Consider the following 24,661-nt stretch of genomic DNA (forward strand, 5'->3'; position numbering starts at 1 on the left):
CTGATCACTTTCAGACCATTTTTGATCACAAGAGTAGGAGATTGAACACAGCTACCCAAGTGAGGATTTTCCTTCACAGGTACGGATGCTGACACATTTTACTTGGATGATGCTTGTACTTGTAGAAAGGATATTATCTGTACTAGATACTCATTTCATCCAAGTTTTCGGCTCGAGTCTAATATCTAGTGTCAGCGAAAAAGAAAAAAAAATCAATCAGATCTGTCATTAGCGTAGTTAGCCCACATTAGCTCAGAGGGCTAACTTGGCTTGTTTACTATACTACCTAAACCTCAGTGTCATCCTGAACATCCCACCAACACCAGTTCAAACTCCAGGGTTCCCCACACTGTCAAAATTTCAAATCTTTTCCATGGCTTTTTAAGGACCCATGACAAAAAAAAATCTTGCCAGACTTGCCTGGTGTTTTTTAAACATGACACATTCAAACTCTATTTAAATGTAATTTCAGCTGTCTGGCATATGTGGGGGGAGAGACAGAACATGGGGAGAAACTGAAGAAACATACAAATTTTACACACTGATGCATGTTAGGGCTACGTTACATCAACAGGTGCATAGAATACAATTGTCCTTATGTTACATTACATATAAGGTTATCTCTGGAAGATTACAGTGACAAATTTCCATGACCTTTCCTAAACTTTCAATAAGTTTTACTAATTCCATGACTTTTCAAAGCCTGGAAAATGTGATTGTGATATTCCATGACTTTTCCAGGTTTTCCCTAAATCTCCCAAACTCTGTATGGAAAATATGGAACAGAAAAATATGTTGTATTGACCAGCCAAATCCAATTTGACTGACATAATTCTGAGTCTGGTACAGCACTAGTTATGCATGTCAGTATGACATGACAGTAATCAGTCTCCATACATACAATTTCAAGACTAATTCACAGCATAACACTATTGAACTGCATCAAATGCAGGCAATTCACTGTTTCCAAATTTGCTTTGACAAGCATGCTTCTACAGTAATTTTAGTTTAGATAACACCTCCACTACCTTCAGGCAGCACTGTTCGCTTGCTGAGCAGCTTCTCCCGTGTACTGTGTGGTCTGTTATTCTGAGGGAGCAAACACTGCAGCTAACCTGACACTGCAGGAAAGTCTGTGGGCATTTTCAAAGCACAAATGCATCAGCAGATAAAATATGACTTTCAAGTCATTTTTCATGCTAGGTAATAGGGGCAGGAAGGCAAAAAATTGGTTTATGACACGTGAAAAAACTAATGAGGTAGAGGATGAAGAGTATCCCCAGACACACATTGTGTACGTGTGAAAACAGCTCTATAGGCAGAATTTTTTTTGGCCTTGTTATAGAAGGGCAGGTCCTCTCTCTCTCATTCTCATACACATACACACAGAAACATCACTTATTGCTCTGTGTATGTGTGTATCCGTCTGTTTACGTCCATTAACGTAAGTAATGCTTCCTCTCCTTCAGCGTGATGCCAGGGTTGTGATGACACACACATCTGCTCTCCGCCACCCTCACCCCTCCCGCTCTCTGCCCACTCCACCCACTGTGCCAGTCCTCTTCATATGTCAGCCTCACACTGGCACTGCCCTTCCTATCCACTGGAGGCTTTATCCAATTTGTCAGGGTTGGCATACACATGGCTCAAGATGCCTCCCTCTCTCCACCGCCACCACACATGTCCCGTCCCCCATCACGCGGCTCCGAGACGGCCCCGTCTGTGCCAGTGGGCATTACGCTACCTGATGGCGGGGCCCACCTGCCCCCACTGTGACATCCAGGTTTGCCCAATCTGCCTCTCCAACCCAGCAGGCACCAGCTGGCTGGACAGCCTGCATGCTGATAGATGGACAATTGTAGGCTGAACGATAACTCGTATTCACAACAGCCAGGCCTGACTAACTGACTCAAACAAACAGAACTGTGCTGATTGCTGATGTGATAATTAGAAGAGAAAACAAGAGGTAAAATAACAACTACTACTTCTACCAATACTACTACTACTACTGATGATACTAAAGCAGTTTTGTGAATTTGTGCTTTTGTCAATTCACACATTTTTGTCATTATTTTCTTTCTCCCAAACAAAGGATGGTGCACTCCTGGGAATTCCAAATAGAAAATGTCACAAATTTAGCTTTGATTTATCATGTGGAAACTCTGAAATGGGCATTACCTTGGCAGCTGGCAGACAAGATAATAAAACAGTGAAGGCACTCTCTACTTAGTCACGCCACATCATGTCTCCACATACTTTTTCATCAGGAATAAAAAAGCAATCTCTATCCTCTTTCTCTGCCATTATTTTCAACAATTATCTCCTTTGTTGCACAACTTAACTAGCTAATAAAACTTGTGAACAGGGCAGGAATTTCACGAGGGCCATGGCTCTTGTGCCCTCCTCATTTGGCCCTGTGCCCTTGAAAAAAATATCTGCCCTAAGGCCACAGTGGTCTTGATGCCCCGCCCGCACTGCCCCAGGTGATTTTGCGGTTTTCTCCTCTGCCTCTTTCCTGTCAACACGGCTTTGACACCTGCGTCTATTGAGAAAAAAAAAAAATGCGATGACATTCTGGATTCTTATTGAGAAACATCAAATGAGACGATGCATACATCACCAGTGGTGGGTTTGATTCGAGCCTGACATGAACCGCTCAGCCAACCAGGAGACTTCATCAAACGCCCGGGCAGGGATCGGTACTGAGACCCGGTATTAAACAACCCAAGGCAAGTTTAATCAACACCGTAATTACAGTAAGCTCTGCCATTATCAGCGTTACTTTTTAAAGTTTCAGTTTCATGTATCATTATTCTGCAGCGGTGGGGCCGCGGTGCAGATGAAGGGAATATAACTTCAAGATGACTCTAGTTCACGACAACTACGCTTGTTACTGTGAGTAAGTGCAATAAAACATCTGCCAGCCGAGCCAATACTTTATCAATACATGTGATCAGCATGTAGAAAGCCATATTTCAATCTGCTCTGTCCGCAGTCTCTCATTCACTGCTATTATGATTCATGATCGCAGTCGACACAAGCACATCGCGCTCGCGGTGCTAACAGCAAACTGTTAAAGACAAACTAAATGAAAGCTGTCTGTATGTAGGCTAACACTTCATCTGAACATGTACCTGAGGCAGCCGACCTGCAGACAGTGAGTCCTCAGTAGAGGAGGGACAGAGAGCAGGATGAATGACTGATACTGATGTTTGTCTTCATGCTGAGATAACGTGACTTTCTTCACTCAGTGTTGTGATGTCAGGAGGAATATTCATATTCCAGTGAGATATTATTGGGTTTTAAATAGTGACTTTGTTATTGTAAACATGACTGTTGCTGCCATGGACTGTATAAAACTATATCCTGTGTAACTGACCTATAAGGAAAGCATCAGGAGGTGAGGTGTGTGTATGTGTGTGTGTGTGTGTGGAGGAGAAGGGAGAGGGAGATGCAGAGAGATAGTGTGTGTTGTTAGATAATGTTAATGTCACTTATTATGCTTCTGTGCATTGATAGCTCTTTTTTATTCTGTTTCTGCATCATGTTGAGGAGGGCCATGCCTGTGTATATATAAATATATATATGTATGTTTAAAAAAAAAAAAAAATGGATCGGTTGCTCGCTGCCAAAAATGTGGCCCGTCGACATGATCTGGTTTTGAAATGCGGCCCAGTTGAAATAGTAATTGAATAGCCCTGCTGTAGTTTGTTTGTTTGTTAGCTATCTAACAACACATCAAAAATAATTGTAAGCCAGTCTTGTTCAGTGAATCAGTTTATCATGTACACTCAAAAAATATTTAGGCCTAATATTTAAGATTGTTTGCTTATAAATACATGAACCTGGTTGTTCTATATTTAAAACACATTGGGTTTATTAGTGCTATTAAATAAATCACATTATTACTTATTATACTCATTATTATTACTTGAGCTTGTTTTATTTGTTCATTTCACAGATAGTTATACATCGTTAGTCCTTAAATTCATTATGAACGTGGACTTAAAATCATTGTTTTATTTTATGGCCTTGCTGCCCTGGCTTCTGGCCTTTGTGCCCTCAAAAAATTGACAACACGAGAGGCCAAGTGGCCTCGCCCCTAAAATGACGAAATTCCAGGCCTGCTTGTAAAGCTTGCAAGTTATCAAACATTGCGTTGCATAGCAATGGGAATGATGATGTAATGCAATCTGCACCCACTGACCTCTGGCTCTGTGTCACCAGCAGCACTCACAGCTGCACATTTGGTTTCAGCACAGGTGTCCAGTGGGATCACAGCCAAAGACAGGGAGTGAAAGTGACATCCCCTCCAAAATACTTACTAAATATTAAAAATCTGGTATCAAGTTGAGACAAGAAAGTACTGCCAGACAACTCCCCAAATCTCAAATTAAAACATGCAGTAGTCAAAGCCAAAGCCATCCTAAAGCGAACATGATCAGTGCCTAAATTATATTATAGAAAAAGCATTAAGCGAGGAACTGTTATTGGCATACATAAATAGTGAACTTAACCAGACTCAACACCATCAACAAGATTTAAGGGCATCATTCCAAGCAGCATGTCAAGTACAAATTGTGGGAGGTGAAGGGGAGTGTTTAATACTTGAATAGCTACGTTAGTGTCTGCTGTACATGAGTACCCCCACACTCCCACTGATCCTTGTCTTTTAAACACTCAACGTCATTGGTTTAGCCCAGGAATATAACATCCTGTGCTCTTTCCAGAGAGCGATGTAGCAATTTCAAGGCAATGTCTCACAAAAATTTTGAAACACCCTCGCAGCTCCCTTGACTGGTCCTTGTGAGCTGGTGGAAGCCGTCTGACACACGAGTAGAGGCTTTACAAAATCACTGATCCGAGATCTCACTCTATTTGTCAGCTCCTAAACGGTTGCAGTGGGATGTGTGTGAGGAGAAATCCGACCCAGGACCAGTACATATGTCTGAAAATGCTCTGAGCCAAGGCAATGCCTCTGCAGAGCTATGCAGTAATTCTATTCGGCTATACCTGCACCCAAAATACTCTTATCATCTAGGGTTGCACACACCATGTATCCCCCAGCCAGGATCCAAAATTAACACCCTGTAGTAGAAGAAGACGAACATTGCTCTGCATTTTAAATGTCATTAAAGAAAGTAGGAATGCATCAATTTGAAATTCTTGGCTGGTACCAATGTTTTTGTATTGTGCCTGGGAAACAAAGAAATTTACACTATACTGAATTTACTTCGTCCTTTCAATCCGAAAGCGTCCCAAAGAAGATCTCTGTTCACTACAAACACATTTTCTGCTCTCCCAAGGACAGTAAAATGTCGGCTCCTACTCGCCATCTCATCACACAACAGTGAGATCACAGAGCAACAGTCATTGTATTCTTCTCGTACCTGCTCATTAAGTAAAGTTTGTGGCCATTACCCCTGAGCCCTGCTTTTTAGCCTGTGCAAAACCGATGTGACACAAAAGAAAAACATCGGCCACTGCCATCAGTGAATGTCATCATATTTGCCGATAGGCTGATGGCAGTCAACGAGGCAAACATAGGTTAATACCAATATCAGACAAAATAAATAGTCCCTGAAAGAATTAGTTGAATAGTATAGTATTTAAAAGAATTATTAAACCTGACAATCAAATAAAGTCCTTTTTGAAATCATAATACTACAAATAGTTTCTGAAAACTTAACTAAGAGACGTGCAGAGAAATAAAGTATAACGATGACATCCAGAGCTACAATGTCCCCACGCAGTGCTGCAGCACTTTGTAATGATCAAACACATTTACACCACAGCATCGGCGTCAAAGAAATGGAAGCGAGGACAGAAATAGGCAAAGCTCACTCCTTTCAATCTACCACTTCCAGAAATGCGAGATGAACAGAGGAAATGTCATTTCATCATTGCTCCTGCCACAGCCGATCGTCTGCCTGCACCTCATTGTGAATAATTGCTGACAAAATCTTAGGATGCCCTGCGGAGGACCCCCTCCTTCCCAGTCCCCTCCTCTTCCCCAAGTCCCCGTCACATCACATCATTCAAAAACCACTGGGGGGGCTCCGTGCCTGACGAGCACACGCTTTCCTCATTTCCTATCTCAGCCTATTAGGAGCCAATCTCTGGGGCAACAGAGCAGACCTATCAGCTTCCACTGTGTGGATTTCTACACCCATCCGATGTAACTGCAGTATAGCTTTGCATAGATCCAGCTGCACTAATTTCTCATTTTATTTCCTTTATGATCACTGGATCACTGGCATTGCTACAGTTACCAATGATCCTCGCTGACATAATGTGGGGGAACAAGTTTGTTCTAATGTGTTTGAGCTGCGCCCTGTGGCAAACATATAAAATGAAGGCCATCTAGAAACTAATGGGGGATCTTACTGGATGCAGTATAAAAACAATGATGCCCACCACCCACCATCACCCACTAATGAAGCTTTCCATCAAATTAATGAGAGTTTTAATCATTGTTCACAGTAGTCTATCCACATGGTGCACAATCCATTATACTGGACTGTCACCTTCATGGAGCTACACAATATTCCAGATCCTCTCTCAAATGTCTTTCTGTTGGAAAAGTCACATTTACGCTGCACTAAAGCACTTTCCCTCTCCCTTTGTCACCATGCACTTCCACAGTTTTGCATGACACAGCTCAGCGTTTGCACTTCATGGCATCTGAATATGTGCAATGTCACCGATTACCGAGCACACTCGCTCACGCCATCTGCCGCTGTGCGTGAGAGTGCTGTAAGCATCAGTTTTCAGGAAAGGCAGGCTGAAGGAGAGAGGGCAACACTAATTTACATACCCGAGAGCCACTCAAACTCATTAATGCATCCTGCGACCAACCCAAAACATCAAATACACACTACAGACCTGACCTACCCAAATGCTATGAAGGGCATCAAATTGTCTATTCAGGTAGAGAATAAATATGTGTGTGGCAGTGGGGGGGCGAGTTAATTAGTATTTGAGTTGTAATGTCAAACAAAGCCACTGCTAGTGTGTCAAGGCCTGTTGATATTCAGGAAAACACTTCCTTCCTCTGTTCAATAACTTATGACAAGGCCACACAGAGGCGTTATGTGTGGCAGCGCTGTGATGAATACACACCCAGAATATGGTGAACACACACATAAGAGGCAGCGTGTGATGTATTTTAACTTCATACTACACTGTAATCAATCTAATTCACAAGCATCTCTCATTCAGTTGATGACTACATGTATATGTAAATGAATGACCTTTAGGCATATGGTTACAGACCAACATCACTCATCATTAACATGCTTTATAGGCAAGTAATTACTACCTTCAACCACATGTTCAGGTTTCAGCCTTATTAATTATACCGACATGGGTCGTTCCATTTGAAATACAACCTCCAGTGGGTGGTGATTCCGGCTAAACTTGGGATTCATTAGGAAAGTTACTGCAGCCGACGCCAGCAGAGGAGCTAAATGAAGTTTGCCAAAGGCAATTGTGGCGTTCCCAATTTTTTGTTGCACTTTTGAGGACTGCTTTGATGAGTAACCATCTGTTGGGTAACTTTGTCAAATAAATGTCCATAAAACGTGCCATAAACATGAAACCTGAGGAGGACTATCATTTTGCCTCACACAAGTCATTAAGTTTCTCATTGCCGTATACAGAGAAAGGGACTCAAAAGCCATCTCCATATACAAAAAACACTAATGAGATTTGGTGCCATTTTCACAGCTTGGGGTAATTCATCGCAGTCTTTTATGACTGCATTACCCCCGTTATATCTTTCCTGTCTTTTTTTGTTTCTTTGTTTTTCAGTCACCCAGCTGCCATTCTCCACGAAATGCCTCTCTGAGTGACAGCGGCTTTACACCTATCCCTCTTCATCAAATCAATGGAAGGGAGTGTGAAAGGGTATGAAGGTAATGGCATGTTGCAAAATGTCAGGGTTTCCAGGCATCGTCTCAGCAGACAAAAGACAGCAGGAAATGCAATTCATGGAAAAACCTGTAATCTATGTGAGGACATTCTACACTTGAGTGACTCTGCTGGGATTTTGACAGGACCACAACTTAACAATAAAAGAAGACAATGCTGGAAATGATATTTTCCGCCCTGGAGCTTGATGCAGCAGAGACAGTGATCAAATAATCAGTGCTTTGGCAGCTGGAGATGTGTTCGGAAATTTAAGCAAACTTCTTTAAATAAAGCAGTTGAATGACAACACACAGCCTGGTTTCCAAACATGCTCCAAATATTAGAGGATGTCATATATCATTATTAAGTAGTTAGTAGTTATTCCCTTGAAATGTTATAAATAACTGAAACATAATGAAATAATTATGATTAATTCAATACAACATGTTTCCAGGGCTACTGATATCCATTCATAGACATGAGTGCAATATGATATAACTAAGCGAGCACTCAAGTCATACTCTTAACAAGAAAGCAGTGACATTTGAAGCAACTCTGGAAAAATTCACACCTAAGACCCCTTTTTGCATACATTACCCTAATTGAAGAAGGTAGAAAATTATGCAAAAGCCTGTTGACATTTTCAAAAAGTGGCGATATAAAAGTGTCTTTTAAATTATGCAAATCCTGTCTCTATTTCATATATTTAAGTACTAACGATGAGTCTAAAACACTTGTGCCTTTGAGAAGAGACAATCTGCTTTGTTTTTTATATTAACTTGGAAACTCAATGGAACAAAAACAGCAGATAGATAAGTAACGCTGCGATGACATCCTCTGCTGTTGCGGTGTGTTATAATGTTATAGTGAGAATTAGCAGTGCATGTCACATGTGTCAGTGTATCCACGTGTGCATGCTGCACACTGCAGGAATACAAATGTCCAACTCTTCTTGATGTTAATGAAGCGTTTACAGCGCGAGTAGTGTTCCTCTAATATATACTGACAATTGAATGCAGTACAAAGAATGATGGGAGCCCCACTGAGCAGAGAGGATCTGCACGCATGCATTACAAATTCTAATCACAGAACAAAGTAATTTCACTGAAATGCCATGTTAAGGCACAACATCTGTTACATTTTCTTAAATCTTGACAGATGTTGAAAATGTCAGAGACCTCATGCATAACAACATGTAATGATAAATTTACAAGTTTTATTCCGTTAAGAGTTTGGAAAGCAACGATTTGGCAACAGCAATAACAGACAATCAGACTGCATTCACAATTAGTCTTAACCCTCAAAACTGCAAATCTCTCATGATAAAACGTGACTTTAGACTTTATAAACTTGGCAGACGTGGGGTAGGAAGAACTAGCTGTTAGTTTTTGCACTAATTTATTGATAAATATGGATTGTAAATGTTATAGTGTGAGATGGAGGTGAGTAAATTCTGAGCCGAATCCCATTTGATATTGCATTAAAACATTCTGAGACTGTTGATAAAACATTTGGGGTGCCCAGGCCTAACAATGCCACTGACAATGGAGCTGGTAACAATCACCCTTTCAGCCATGCTTGATGTTGCTGTGCACACAGGTATGATGCAATAATGCCAACAAGTTGAAATACTGACCTTTATCATGATATTATTTTATTTTATCATATAGAAATTATACCGGTATTATTGTGAACGATATAATATGGCATGCCCCTACTGATGGTTGTTTGGAGGGGATAATGGGACCCAAAATCGGCTTGATTCTTGTCCAGTGTGCGGCTGGCATACCTGAGGAGTATTAACAAGGTAGTCAGTTTTGGGAACAGGCAGTCTGTGCAGTTTGTTTTCTTTGTTCAATATCGAGTAAAACAGAGGGACGTCGGACATTTCTGTAACAGTTTTTGAAGTGTCTCATGAATACAGGTAGGAGGCGAAATCTGCTGCCCATCTCCTATTGTAAGATGCCAATGGGTTCTGCCACACAGCTGGTGGAAAATAGCTTAGCCTCTCGCTTTCAGAGTCCTGTATTGATGCATGGCCTGCCATCACAATACTGCATCGACCTGTAGCCTGCAGGTGGGGCCACTCTGAGAGAGGTGGGCTGTCCTACTTTAAGGTGCCTGTGAAATAGAGGTTAAACCAAACAAAAACACCCAATACGACATGCTGTGTAGAAGCTGGTCTAAAGGACTGGCACCTTTTTCATTCCAACCAAAGCCCTGGCTAATGGCGTTAAAAGCATGAGCAGTCTTGTCATGTCTACTTTGCTCCTCTCTTCACCTCTAATGGAGCTACTTTTTAAGCAAATAGCCTCCCAATATTCTTAATCCTGTTTAATATCTAATGTCAATGGCTAAGGAGGCTTTTCGTGAACAGAATCATAGAACACCACCAAACTGTAGTCTCAGTTGCATTTTAACATGCAGCACTTGTCTGCTCATTAATGATGTATAGAGAGAGCAAATCCTCCATGCTAAATGATATAATAGGCCTAACTCATTCTTGATCTTCTGGCTAACCCCTCCTTGAAGATTAATATATTTTTGTATTTTTAATTATCACAAGGATAAAATCTGTGTTTAACTCAAATGATTACCCGCGCATCATGTAAAAACTTTTTGATGAGGTTCAGATGGAAACGCATGCTCTTTGTGTTGAGGCACATAGAGTGGTCAATAATCTTGTAAATGCTTGACCAACCACGCTTGACTCACGTACTCTCTCTCTCTCAGCTACAAGAATGGATGAGTCATTAAATGCAATAGAACTGACCTTCTCTCATAACCTTCGAATGCTGAATAAATAAACATTATCATCCCCCAGGAGAGGTGGTTAGAATACAATCAGCTGTAGAAAAATACCCGATGCTTTATCCAAAAAAACTTGCATTAATAACAGTATCAGCATATTTTCACACTTAGACCCAAAGTAAACTCTGAGGAAGTCAGTGACACTCAGCCAAGTATGAAAAAGTGCTTGTGCTAAGTAAAGAAGGCTGCTTAGCAGTCATAAAGTATATCAAGAAAGTCAATTAACACTCGTTGCCTCCACTTGTCACCTTTTCTCTGGTAAAATAGAATATTAAAGAGATGCTGATCGAATGGTTTTACCACTTATAAATGCTGTCTAAAGCATTAGATGTGTGGTAAATGAAGCACTGTGACAACCAAAATAAAAAAAATGTCATATTATCCTATTCATACACTTATTATAATTTGCAAAAAAGAAAACATATTACTGCCCATCCCTGGTTTGAACACATGAAGTAACATTAAGCATGTTGCATGTCATCTTTCTATTCTTCTCTCTGTGTTGCCCAAGTTTCTGTCAATTTACTATGAAATGTCCAAAAAAAGGCCCAACACAATGATTTCAAGTCATATCCAACCTGGAGTTTGGTGAGCAAGAAAACCTTCTTGAGTTTTCCCATTCACTCTTTCCATTACAAAGACTTTTAGATGTTTATCACAGACTTTGTTACAACTATGTAGGCGTACAGTTTTGTTAGCCTTTTCTGTTGATTAAAGATTTTATTTTGCCATGACCGATCGCTAGTATGTGATGTATCCTGGTGACATCATTTCAAGTTGACACAGACACTATGTATTGTACATAGCATACTTGCCAACCCTCCTATTTTATCCAGGAGACTCCTGTTTTTCATTGCCCTCTCCCGGTATCCTCTCGGGTTATTTATGATACATTTTTTCCTTGTCACGATTACAACCTGTTTTTGGCACTGTACAGCGAGTATAAGCCCTACAACTCTAAAAGCACAATGTTACTTTATCCACCCCTGTTAGCACTTCCCCTCTCTCCCTCCTGCAAGGCGCGGCTGCTAGTGGACACCTCATCTCCGTGCTGACCACGTTACGTGTGCCTAAGTCCGATGGGACGCTCTGGTGGGGATTTGACGGGGACCTTGGGAGTTGAGGGCGAACCCAGCTTGCCCTCCTCCACCGCGGTGTGGTACCCAGCTGTCTTCCATAGACCGTGAGCCTCCTGTTCCGCCTTGCTTAGGCATCCAGGACTCAGGGGTGTGTGGGCCCGGGAAGACAGCCAGATTTGGGTCCCTGGCTCGGAGTAAGCCTACAGCCTGGCCTCCTCCCCACCTCCCTGTACTCTGCTGGAGTACCAGGGTCATGAACCAAAAACTAAACCAAAGCCAATGTATTTAACATACAAATGCCGGCGCGTTGTATTTATCATTTTGTTACTCCCCTACTTTAAAAGTCACCAGAATGCAGAAATCAAAATCTCTGGAATTAAAATTTTCTGGAGGATTACCCCCGGACTCCACGCTTTGGTTTCAAAATCCTCGCTATTTTGGTGGTGACAAGGTTGACAAGTGTGTACATCAGCCACTGTACAGTTAGCTTGGTATAAAATGTTTACAGAAAACAGCTGATATTATGAATGGATATTTTTATGCTAAGAGAATTGGCTGGATGCATCAGCTTTCCCCTGCCATCGTTTTGTCTGTATCAGGGCACCTTATAGGGACAGGAATAGTCGGCAAATAATTCAACTGGGGCGATGAAGATGATATATTTAAGATGACAGGCTAGCTATGCTGGCTAACTACCATGTACAAGCTAGCTCACTAACTTATTAGCTACTGCTGGGACTGTTCTGAACATGAGACAGCTGATTCCCCATGTTTCCAGTGAAACATTTGTCAGATATGGATTTGTAATGGTCGTTAACACAGACGCTATTGTTAATGGCAAGTAAATGTTAGCCGTAGCCAGGCTGCCTTCATTAGCCTGTGAATACAATTACAGCCTGTTAAACTAACCTGTAATTGAAAAGAATGAGAACACGAACATTTGATTTGTATCTATTAAATGACTACATTGCATTTTAATGTATACTGAACAGGGCTTGAAAGCAGTGATTAAACTGCTGATCACGTCATGACAACTGAGCCATCTCCATGACAACAGAGTAAATTTCATCTGCTGATAAACACTGTGAGATGCAGCCACAAGCTGTGGAAAAGCTTTGGAGTGGAGCTTGTCAAACTGCCGATAACTGTGTTTGAGGTATGTCCAGGTCTGTCCGTTTAAATCAGACACAGCATATTAACTCTCAGTGTAAAATAATATAAACGTGCACAGTAATTGTAAATTCAATACCTCTTCTAAATGTCTGAAGAACTAACTCTTATCCCAAACAGTATGTTCAGTCATGATTCTACTACGGCAGCATGTGGCTCATCGTAGCCACAGGCCTTCCTCTATTGCATGCATTCTGAGGATGTCACTATCTGTTACACTCCTGTTGATTTGCACAGCATACACTGAGAGACTGTGTAGAATACAAAGATAAAACCAACCAGTTTGATGTGCACAACACCACAGAAGGGTGCTCTGTGTTGGTCGTGCCAGATACAATCAAGGTAACCACAGTGGATCTAGCATGCGTAATCGTGGTTTGAGTATGTGAGTCGCACACAAACCGGAGCCTGTACGCACCTTTATGAAATAGGCTGTAAGAAGCATTTCATTCTAAATCTGACGCAATTTGAATAAAAAGCTTCTTGTCCACCACCGCCATTACTGAAAACCTTATAAAAGTAAATTGAAAGACACCTCAGAAATACCTCTAGCTAAAGAAATATATGGCTGATATGTGGCAGAATGAGCACAAGAATGGGCTTCTCATTCACTCTTCCAATTTCCAGAGAGGAGCTCGACGTGACATTCTCTCCCATACACAAAGAGAAAATGAGAACGGCGCGAATTGGGGCCACGGGCAGAAGTTTTGAGCCAGTTTTATGGCTGCTCAGCATTTCTCTATATAAGCAGCCCCATATCGCCAAAGCAAAGTTAAATGTAGTCCATTAAAGTCCAGGGGGAAGCTCATGAACTACCACATGAGGATACTACTGAGCTCTGAAGATACAGACAAGGTGCGAGAGTGTTTGAGTAAGAGATTGTGGAGGCTGGATATTATGTGCTTTAGAAACAACTGTGAGCATATATCTCTCCACAGACCACCACAGAAAGATAATGCGTGAAGTAGTCCCATTTATTCCTAACGTTTCCTGTTGCTGGCATGAATGTAACATGCAAATGTAAACCCCCAGGCAGTAGAAATGCAATTAAGGTAAGCTAGCCTGCTAGCAAGGTTAGTGCTGCTGGTAGTGAAGTGCCAGGTAGCACCCCCAGCACATCTTCCCTCAGGACTCCCACTCTGCTGGCTGTGCAATGAACCAGCGACCCTTAGCACACACCTCCCTTCCCAACACAGCCACTGGTGATAAATTACCTAATCCCCCTATCCCCAGCTGTTTCTATTATACACCCTGGGCTTGTATAGAGCAGCTAGGAGGAGAGAAAGGGGGGCTGAGAACAGACAGTGAGAGGTGGGTGTGAAGTGAAGGAAAAAAAAGACTTATTGACAGAGACACAATGACAGTGGGAAGATATACAGGCCAAACAAAGGCGGGAATCAGCCACCATAACCTTCGGCAACAAAGGGACGTGAGCATGTGTCATTTTTGATGATGAAAAAAGGGGCACTCAGAACCACTTAGCACTGTATTTCTAGACAATTATGCCTGGCAGAATCCATCTCGAGAGAGATCTACAGATAGGTGTCAGTTTCTTAATGTGTATCATTTCGGAAACATTTTAAGAATGGACCAGTCAGACAGTCTTTTTCTGCAGCATCTGTGACGTTAATGTGGTCTTTACATGAGTTATATGAATCTTCTCCAAAGATTAATGTAATTCCACCTAGGCGTGGGATGGTAAGTAAATTTCATGTCACAATTATCCTGGCCAACAAATTGTGATGCACAATGTCATCAAAATAACTTGAAACTCTTCAAATGGCACTAAGACATCCTGGAATCACTTTACCTTACGTTTTTTTAAGAAACAAATGTTTTTATTGCAGGACACGTCATTTTTTAGTGAAAGTTATTGAAAAACAAATGATCGAACAATCTTCAAAAGCCAGGCTTATAACTCAGACATAGACTCCCTTCAATTATATTATCAATGGAGACAGATTTGGGAGAGAACATATTGCGTGAGGTCTGGGGTAAGACTCATGGAAGGGTACACAGCTCCTCTGCTCATACAAAGTAAAGTTGTTCCAATATCAGTATCGGAAATGCCTCTGATACTGCCTAAAATGCTGGACCGGGTATTGACAAGTACATGCTATGCATCACGCCAATACTGTATAATTTATTAATTACCTTGAAAGTAGTTTCACACCTGGATAAAATGGCAATTTTCCTAAACTCTATTCTTCTTCCCCGCTCTTAAACAGCAGCCTACACAAAGAGTTGCACTGTGCAGCCACTGGCAACTACTGTTTTAAATAATGTAACATTAGGCACTAGCAAAATGTCAGCAATTTGGCAATATTTTACACTGGAAAGTCCCACATGTTTAGGTTTAACCTGAGCCATGCCATTCAACAATGACAGCAATCATTCAATCATTTCACATTCTTACAAGGTTAGTAGTATACAGCTATTCTTGTTCTTTTTTTCCCCCCCAACACAATGGCATTGAATCAGTACTCAGTATCTGCCAGCCGATATGCAAGTTCAAGTATCAGAATCTGTACTGGGACAAATACAGTAGTATCGGATCATCTCTAGCGCGAATCATGGTTTGATACAATCTAAAGTGGTGCACCGCACTTAACCAACGCTAACATATCCTTATACTGTACATACGCTTTGGCTCTGTCACCCCTTGTTTAACTTCTGGTCAATAATTTTTAATACTTTGTCTGAATTACTGGGCCAGAAGATTGACCCTAACACTTTCAGTGCTCTCTTTGGGGTTTCTACTTGTTTTTCTCTTTACCCCAAACTAATAAAGTAATCACCTTCACCACTTTATTGGCTAGGAGACTGATCCTGACAAAGTAAAAATAAATAGCACTGTCTCTCCATGGAAGGTTCAATGTATTTGCCAAGGACTGGAGCCCTTTTCTCACTGATTTAATAGCAAAAAATTTAGTTTTCAGATATTCTAACCTAATTAATTGCTGAGGAGGAAAGTGTGAATATGTCAGGATTTTTTTTGTCTTGTTTTGTTTTAACAAGTAGAGGCACAGCATTACTGTGCTGCTGAACATCCCTTATTATGTACGTGTTATTGTTCTGGGTCTAGCGGGGCCAATTCCCACTTCTATATAAAAACATGTCTTTGTTCCTTGATGGCACGCTATGAAAGATACATGTTGTATAATCTAGGGCTGTACCCGACCCAGAATTATGTCAGTTGAATTTTCCACATTTTTTTTCCCATATAAAGTTTGATAGTTTGAACAGGCTCAGCGGGACCCTCACTGAGACAGCGGCATTCATGTGATAGAGTAAACAATCCAACAATGCTAATGACAGATCAGAAATGTGCAACAACATTTGCTGATGCTAGATATCAAACAAAACGCCAAAGACTGTTGTATTAAGTCTTTGTTTGCTATAAATTCACCTCTTCCAAGCAGCAGAGAGAAGATAATGTTATCTCGGAGCAAAAAAAAAAAAAAATTTATTAAATGCTCAACTTGAAGCAAAAACCCAATAAAAAAGGTTTTTTAAAAAGCCAGGCTTTTCAAATACTTTCAATGGCATCAAATATTTCAATATGAAATACAGCAATGCTAGAGTACGATACTTTGCATTTTTTGAGGTTGTTGCGTATGCAGTTGCAGAGTCTCTTTTATTGTTGGTTGTCCAGCAGTCTCTTTGAGGGGTGCTGGACAAAATATTCATGTTTATCCTGATAATGGAAATTCACCACAATCAACTTATTGTGGGTGTTTTTTATCGTGATCTGCGATCAAACTGTATATAGTCTCATCCCTAATTCCACCACTGAACATGCACACCTCAGGCATCATTTCAGCTGAGCAGAGAAGCAGCTACAAGGGACAATGACATCAGTGCTCAAACCCTCCCAGAGGAATGCTTGTCGTCACTCACACTGGCACACACACTGCTATGGAAACAGCAGGAGTGTGAGCATCAGGGTTAAAGGGATACTGCAAGGCACGCGCACACACACACACACACACACACACGAGCAGAAAGAAATAACTGAAAAACAAAGCGACAGGGGCAGTCCATTGAAAACAATGCTGACACATGACCAAACTCTGTCTGACCAGCTGTGTAAGGCAGTCTGCGTTCACATTTTCCTCTTTAAAAAAAAACACTACAGAGGTCAACTCAGGACTAAATGACTCTCTGTCATTGTGAAAGGAGAGTTAGCCAACACATTCTTCCTTGTGAATGTGAGAGAGGAAATACAGCAGACCTTTTACTGAGCTTGATCTCGGAAGTATCTGAGAGATATGTGGTTTCAAAGCCGAGTGCTCCCGAAGCCAAGATGGAATGTATCCTATCAGGCAGCTCGCTGTACCAGCTGACTGCTATGGAAATGGCAAGAGTGTGACAGTACGTGTGTGCCAGAAGTTGAAAGGACATGACAGCCCATGGGCACACATACCCACACGTGCTAATTTAGCCACACATGCTTATGCATGTACACAGGCACAAAAACACGCATCTGTTACCTATCTGTGTGTCAAACTCTGTGTGAAAAAGTTGGAAAAGGGCAAACAGAGCAGCTGCAGCACACACACACACACACACACACACACACACACACACACACACACACACACACACACACACACACACAGGGGACAGCATTCTACAGACTGGGCAGCCATTCAAGCAGCTCTCGGTAACAGTAACCCACGGCAACCCTAAAACCAGCCCCCTTTTCCCTTCCTCCTCAAGAGACACAGATCCATTGCCCAGTTAAGGGAGGACCGAATGAACTAGCAGACAGAGTGCCCGAGAGTGAAAGGAGGTTGTAACTTTACCCACTCTGCCCTTACTAAAGTGCAGCACTACCCCCCTCTTAAAGGTTCAGGAGGTTAATTATTCAACATGAGAAGGGATTTGTGGGAGAACTGAGAGTGGACACAAGCCAGCAGAAACCCCTCACCTCTTTTGTTCAACTCATCCACTCACTTACTGACTTTTAAACATACACTTATTCCCATGGATAGCAGCATAAGTGGAGGCTTTTACAACTGACTCTTTGACATTACCCACTGCATGCAGAAACACACGTGCACACACAGCAGGACTACAGACAGCTGCATCAGAGCGTACTCATCCTTCTCCACATGTTCGCAGCACACAGTTAGTCTCACTCCACTCTCTCCAAGCTGCTCTCCTACCGTTGTGGTTGTGCTGCAGGGTCTCAAGCATGCTGGCAGAGTCGGTTGCCCCCAGCTCGGCCAGTCTGCGGCTGGTTGCGCTCAGCTCTGAGCGCAGGTTGGTCACCTCCTGGCTGGCGGACTGAATGGCCCCATCGATGCGCTGGGCCAACTGCTTGTTGTCATCCATCATTTTCAGGATTTTTGCCTGAGGAGGAGAGGGGAATCCGGACAAGGTGTCATGCTGACAAGTTGTACATCTCCTGTGAAGGAAGGTGTCCCCAAATAAATCCTTCCTCTTTCTCCTCTGCTGTCTGTTCTCGCTCCCTTTTTTTAGAAGGAAGCCAAGTTAAATCCTCAAAGCAGTTTGTCCTTTCCCTTAAAGAGAGGCATCCAGCTCAGGGGAAATGTGTATCTGCTGGAAGGAGTGTACGCATTGGAGCTGGTGTGTGTGTGTGTGTTTGTGGTGTGAGTGTGTCAGTGTGCGAGCATGCCTGTGTGAGTTTATGTGCATGAGAGTTCCGTAACAGCATGCGAGTTTGTGTGTGTGTGTGTATATGTGTGTCTGTGTGTGTGTTGGAGAGCCGGCACTGCCCCTGTGAAATGTGCTCCCTGCAGCTGACTGTTGAAAGGACACAGAGCATTGAGAGATGACAAGCACCTTTTTAAATGGACTGTACCATTTGCAGAGAAAGTGGAGGGGGAGGACTGAGCTAGACCATATAAGCACATGGAAGTCAGAGGTCCTCAACACAGCTGTCTTTAGGAGATAATGCTGTAAGGTTCAGGGATTGTGTGTTTGACTGAACTGACACACAAGATATTTCACTAAGCCTGTGAAAAACTGACTTTCAGTGAAAACACTGCAGCTTCTCCTCTTTCTCTGTCAGTGTGTACTGCATGCACCTCCCTCTGTGGACTCATGGACAAAGGGAAGGAAATCATTAGTTTGACAAAGAAGCAGTTGTGGAGAGAAAACAATAATAGTTATGCAAACAAAGCTTTCATCACAGTGAAGTATTCCTTCTGCAAACAAATGCATTTTTTTAAAGCTCTGCCGTAATGTTTGACAGTAGTAAAATAAAACAGAGTGGCTTACTTGTCTGGCTGAAGCTAAGGAAGGTGTATATTTTGTGCATGCAGTTAGGTGTTTAAAGCTGCAATATGGCAGTGATACATTTCAATTAAAACATTTTGAGGTCTTAAACCACAATAATGTTGAAGTGATTAGTTGATAAATTGAATTAGTTGATCAGGTGCTCTATTTATTAAAAAACAAATGAAAAACATTCACTTGTTCCAGCCTCTCAAATGTGAGGATTTGCTGCTTCGATTGGTTTTGTATTGTTGGAAATCAAATATCTTTGTGTTGTGGATGCATAAAACAAGCAACTTAAAGATGTCACCCCCAATTTCCACATAATCTGTCTGCGCCATTCTAGTGACTAGCTTCATGTCCACAGCGAGTGCCACACAGCATCCCTGGAGCGTCCCAAAAGTGCCACGGCACTCCGCTTCGTCGGAGATACGCACCAGGTCTATTTTTCAGCGACTGTGCGTCCATTGCATGTCAAGGCACGAAGCTCAGATGGCACCAAACCTGAAACGAACGCACACAGCATCCGGTAAATTTCAAAATACAACACAATGCGTGGACTACGGATTGTAAACTCTCTTTTTTTTGTTAACATCACGTCACATCCTGTCGCACAAGTTGTCAGTCAGTGCGAGGGCCCGAGGAAAGTTGGAAAACCATAGTATTTTGACACCACACATCCTTTATACAAGGATACAACCGAAAGGAGAAGACCTGGTGTGAAACTGCAGGAGTTTTGGGAATGAATGGTGCTTTTTATTGCGTGATTTGGCAGTTTCCACGTGAGCTTGCTGCTCTGCTACACGGCGCGGCGCTCCAGAAACGCATCCAGTAGGCGAGGGTACGCGCCGTTGGTCGCTCCAGATCCACTGCGCTGCGTAGCGCGGTGCAGACAGAGTATGTGGAAATTGGGGGTCAGTGTGGGCTCTAGATAAATTGTGATGGACAATTTTTATTACGACCAATTTTACAATAACAAACATTAAAGGGAAAAAAAATCATTAACTGACATCTTTTACTTAGGTTAAGGGACAATTTTGTTCAAATGTTTATTGTGACATCGAACAAATTTTTGGTCTTGTGGCAAAGACAAGGTTAGAATAGAACTCAGAAATATGTGGCAGTTGTTTGCAGGTTTTATTGGAAATTTTGTATTTCTCACTCTGCGTGTGGAATTCCCCTACTTTGATTCCCATCGTGCCAAGTGTGAAAAACGTTTTGCATAAAAGATGCCAAGCCTCGTATTCATTGCCTTGTACAAGTTTCAGCCATGTCACAAAATCTTGGTTAAACAGCTAATTTTCGTTGAATTTGTACTTCCCCCGTGTCGTCCAGGGCAGTGGTTCCCAACTAGTCCAGCTACTTGGTCCAGATTTCTCCTTAGCCATTAGTTCAAGGTCCACACAGTTCAATACATTCAGCGTCATACTAGCATTTGGCCACGTTGTTGAGCTAGCTTGCTGTCCATTATCCACTCACTGTACAGCAGGAAACGGCACTTCAAAATAAAAACTGTGTGCCGGAAATTAATTGTACTTAAAAATAAAGTGTGTTTTTTACAAACTTGATATGTAAGCAAGTCACTTGCGGTCCATTCAGAATGGACCTACGATCCACCAGTTGGGAAACACTAGTCCAGGATACAGTGACAGCTAGCTAGCTAAAAATGGATCCTTTGCTCCAAGCATCTCAGCCGGTAACAAGTGCCACTGGTTACATCGTCCCGAACTGACGGTAATGCAAGAGGCATCCGGCGAACTCTGTATCAAAATTGTTCAGGGAAGCTGAATTTAGATTTAGTTTTGAAGTTTAGAGGGGCAATTTGAGACCGCAATTCAATTTGGTAATGTGGAGAGTTTAGCTAATTTTTCTTAACCACACTTTTCCAGTCAGGGTGTTGAATTAAACCACTTTCCTAAACTTACAGATGACTGCCACACCACAAGGGTTGTGCTCAACCGTGCAACACAAATGCATCGTTCAGTGTATTATATATCTAACCCTTCCTGAGTTATGCTCTGCCTGTTTCCCTCTCTCCTTTATTTTAAGACGAGTACAAGGCTACAAATAAAGACAACAGACAAACACAGTGACTGCCACCTGTTTACAGATAAGGCAAATCACTCACAGCAAATGAAACATTAAGGCTTCTTTTCGCCCTTCGAAGCACCGCAGGGGGTATTGTTGAAAGTATTCTTGGTCAGGGTGTGAAGACTGTTGCTTTTATTGTAGCTGAAGGATTGCAAGACAATGACGTTCAAAATGTCAAATATAAACTGGAAATCAAATAAGAGACAGATGGATACTAGAAGCTTATAGGATAGAAGAGCCTCATGATGAATCCCAAGTAGCTCAATACTGAGACTGCAGAGCTGACAGAGAATTACTTGCTTGTCAATAGGCATCGGATACGAACAGGGCTTAGAGAGGATTAAACTGACATTTTTTTCTTGTCACTATAAATGTATCTATATTTTGATTCATTTGAAATGCTGTGATGCATCATCTTAGTAATTTTGTACAAGTATGTAATATGAACAAAGAGGCGATATGTTTCCTACAATCAGCACACTGTCATCTACCAGACTTGCAATATTGGTTATTTTACCTTACAGATTTATGTATTTATTCATGTTTGTATTGATTTCTGTGTTTGTGTTTTGTTTGAGCTCTTCTTACTTGTTTCCAGAGGGCGGGGCTCTGTTGGAGAAGGAACGAAAAAAAAAATCTCCAACTCAAGCACCAGTAAGAGTTTAACAATATGAGAATATGAGTAAGAATGCAATGACAGTTTTTCGGGCAGTTTGCTCATATTACTACAACGCCTACCAAATCTGATGCAGTTACACCCACACAGTCCTAACTAAAGAGACGCTGAGTTAAAACCTGCATCAAATAATAACTAATAATGCATTTTTCCTAACACTGACTTTATTTGTTGCTTATTTAGTCATGAATATTTAATGCTACACTGCAGTTCTCCTAAACTCTACAGAGTGTTTGACCTCTTTCATCTCATTGTTTTGTTTTGTGCACCACCCAAGTTTAGTGTTTGGGTTCAGTCTCGCTGCTTTTATCAACCCTGTTGCCGGCAGACAGCTGTTTTTAGTGAAAATGCTCAGATAAACTCACTGAACGCTACTTGACCTGCACCAACCAAAAGAGAGAGAAAAATTAGCAAGCAGCTGTTAAACAAAGTGACACATTTAGCAGCTAAATATTAATACCTACAATATCACAAATCACAATAAAATTGTAACTTGTGATATTGGGCTTCATGAATAACAATGAGTTCACTGAATTGACTTGAATTGAAATAGCCAGATATTTTTCTCAGGGGTAGGTGGAGACCAAAACAGAGCTAAGAGGAGAGTCAATTTAGGACTTATATTTGCCACAACTGTTGTGCATGTTCACACTTTACAAGAGCTAGCTCAAAGTTCAGCTCACACAGACTATAATAAACTAGTTCATGTTCATAGCTCACAATTTGAATTTTAAACTGAGTTCACAGTCCCAAAAATGAACCAGTTTACCTTCATGTCTTCCACTTTTTTAAGTAAAATCAAATATTGTGATCATCATTTACTGTATTTGCAGACTTTTCCAGAAACTGGTCTGACGCTTCAACTTGACAGGTCGTTTCAAATTTGTTGCCGATGTGGCTTATCGTCTGACTTGTTTTTCTCGACCTGACAGGTAAAAATCCCATGTAAATGTGAGATTTTTTTCCATTGGCATCTGAGACTTAAAGATTTCTTTATAAAAGACCTTCAAATATCCATATGAGCTGGCTTCAGCATCAGTGTTGTTGTGTTGGCATGCTGGGTGCTGCAAAGGGTGTTAACTGTCACGAGGATGAACAACGCTCATGGACAAGTTCAAAAAGTTGCACACTGATGCGTTCAGTTCACCATTTACCAAAAATATGAGCATGTTCATTGAAACTCTCTTTTAGCGCATTCATGCACAACACTGGGTGAGTTAATAGGAAGTCCCTCCAGGATTTCACAGGCTGGTGCGGACTGAAATGCCTGATTTCACTGCAGCTTTTCTATACATTGCGATGCATGTTGCAATGTTTATACACTTTTTTGCTAGCTAGTTTTTGCAAGTGAAATTGCAAAAACAGTTGTGTCACAGAGCTCCAGTCCAGAAGCAACAGTCTCATGATAAGCACAGAGAGAGGGGGGCAGAGCAAATGAATATGCTACATTCAGCTCTACAGTGAAGTAAGATTTTACCTGTTTTTAAAATGTCAAGTTTCGGTGACTGGACAAAATTGCAAGGTTGCACAGAATTCACAGGGATTGGCTGAATTTGCTTAAATTGTTACGATTGCAACAGCACAGCATCCTGGAGGGACTGATCAGGCAACTGTAATGTAAATTATAGCTGCTGCGCAGCGATGGGTTGGGTCCAGGCATTTTTTAGGCAATTCTGAGCAACAAGCAGAAGAATTGGAAGACATTTAGGAATTTAGCAACACAATCTGCCTTCTGCATCAGCTGAGGCTTGAACTCACAACCTCTGAGACTAAGAATCAATCAAAAATCTGAGAAACGTAGTTTTTGTAGGACAGTCTGAATGCTCTGTAGCAAGTTTGCTGTCAATTGAGCAAAAATTGTGGGAGGAGATAGGTTTAAGAAGTTTTACAGTTTTTGAAAAAAACAGAGTGATGAACTTCATAATTTTTAATAGGTTTAAATGTACAAAAGTTTCTTCAGTATTGGGGCTACAGTTTGATGAAAGTTGTGAAGTTGTAGCACGTATGGTTGATTTGTTATGAATTTTCAAAGTTTTGAACTTTAGACGCTTGCTGTAGCGCCACCATCAGGACTATTGGCTTGAGTTTACAGCTGAGGATATCTGGCATGAGACTGGACCTTTGTGCAAAGTTTGGTGAGTTTTCACCCATGGGAAGTATGATTTCCTCGGAAGAAGAAAGAAGAAAGAAGAAGAAGAATACCTAGGATTACAATAGTGTCTTGGCAGTTTAGCTGCCCGGACCCTAATAATGTGAAAATATGTTAATGTTGTGTTTACAGTGGCCAAAAATCAATTCATGCAGGTTGAAGACATGAAGCCAAGTCAGTTTTCAACAACAAGAGTCCCACAACTGGAACTCTTCCCCTCCACAAACCACAGAGATTAATTGTTTAAAAGATCCACATGCAGGACAGGGGGTAGTTGATTCTGTTCTCATGCTCTCTATTTCCAATCTCACAGCCCAGGAAAGAGGTTTTGACAGTATAGACTCTAATTGTTGGTTGTAAAAATAAGCACTTATAATTAACTAAGCTGTATAGTTGTCTTTGAGCTCCAGGGCTCAAGAAACTGCCTCAGTTCCCACCCAACACCCCGACTCAATCCTGCATTTCTCAGCTATAATCTGACATTCAGCTGTCAAAGCATGCCCACTCACTCAGCAGTACAGCTGTGTG

At 41.5% G+C, this 24,661-nt stretch overlaps 1 protein-coding gene across 1 annotated transcript in view; it reads right to left on the reverse strand.

The window, feature by feature from the left end:
- LOC126403600 (kazrin-like) overlaps positions 1 to 18,748 on the reverse strand; it is a 154,899-nt gene extending 136,151 nt beyond the window's left edge. The window contains exon 1 of the mRNA XM_050066366.1: positions 18,143 to 18,748. Within this exon, the coding sequence (XP_049922323.1) occupies positions 18,143 to 18,314 (172 nt within the window). The 5' untranslated portion in view covers positions 18,315 to 18,748. The remainder of the gene's footprint in view (positions 1 to 18,142) is intronic.
- Positions 18,749 to 24,661: the final 5,913 nt, after the last annotated feature.

This window comes from Epinephelus moara, chromosome 16, assembly GCF_006386435.1.
Source record: "Epinephelus moara isolate mb chromosome 16, YSFRI_EMoa_1.0, whole genome shotgun sequence".
Lineage (NCBI taxonomy): Eukaryota > Metazoa > Chordata > Actinopteri > Perciformes > Serranidae > Epinephelus > Epinephelus moara.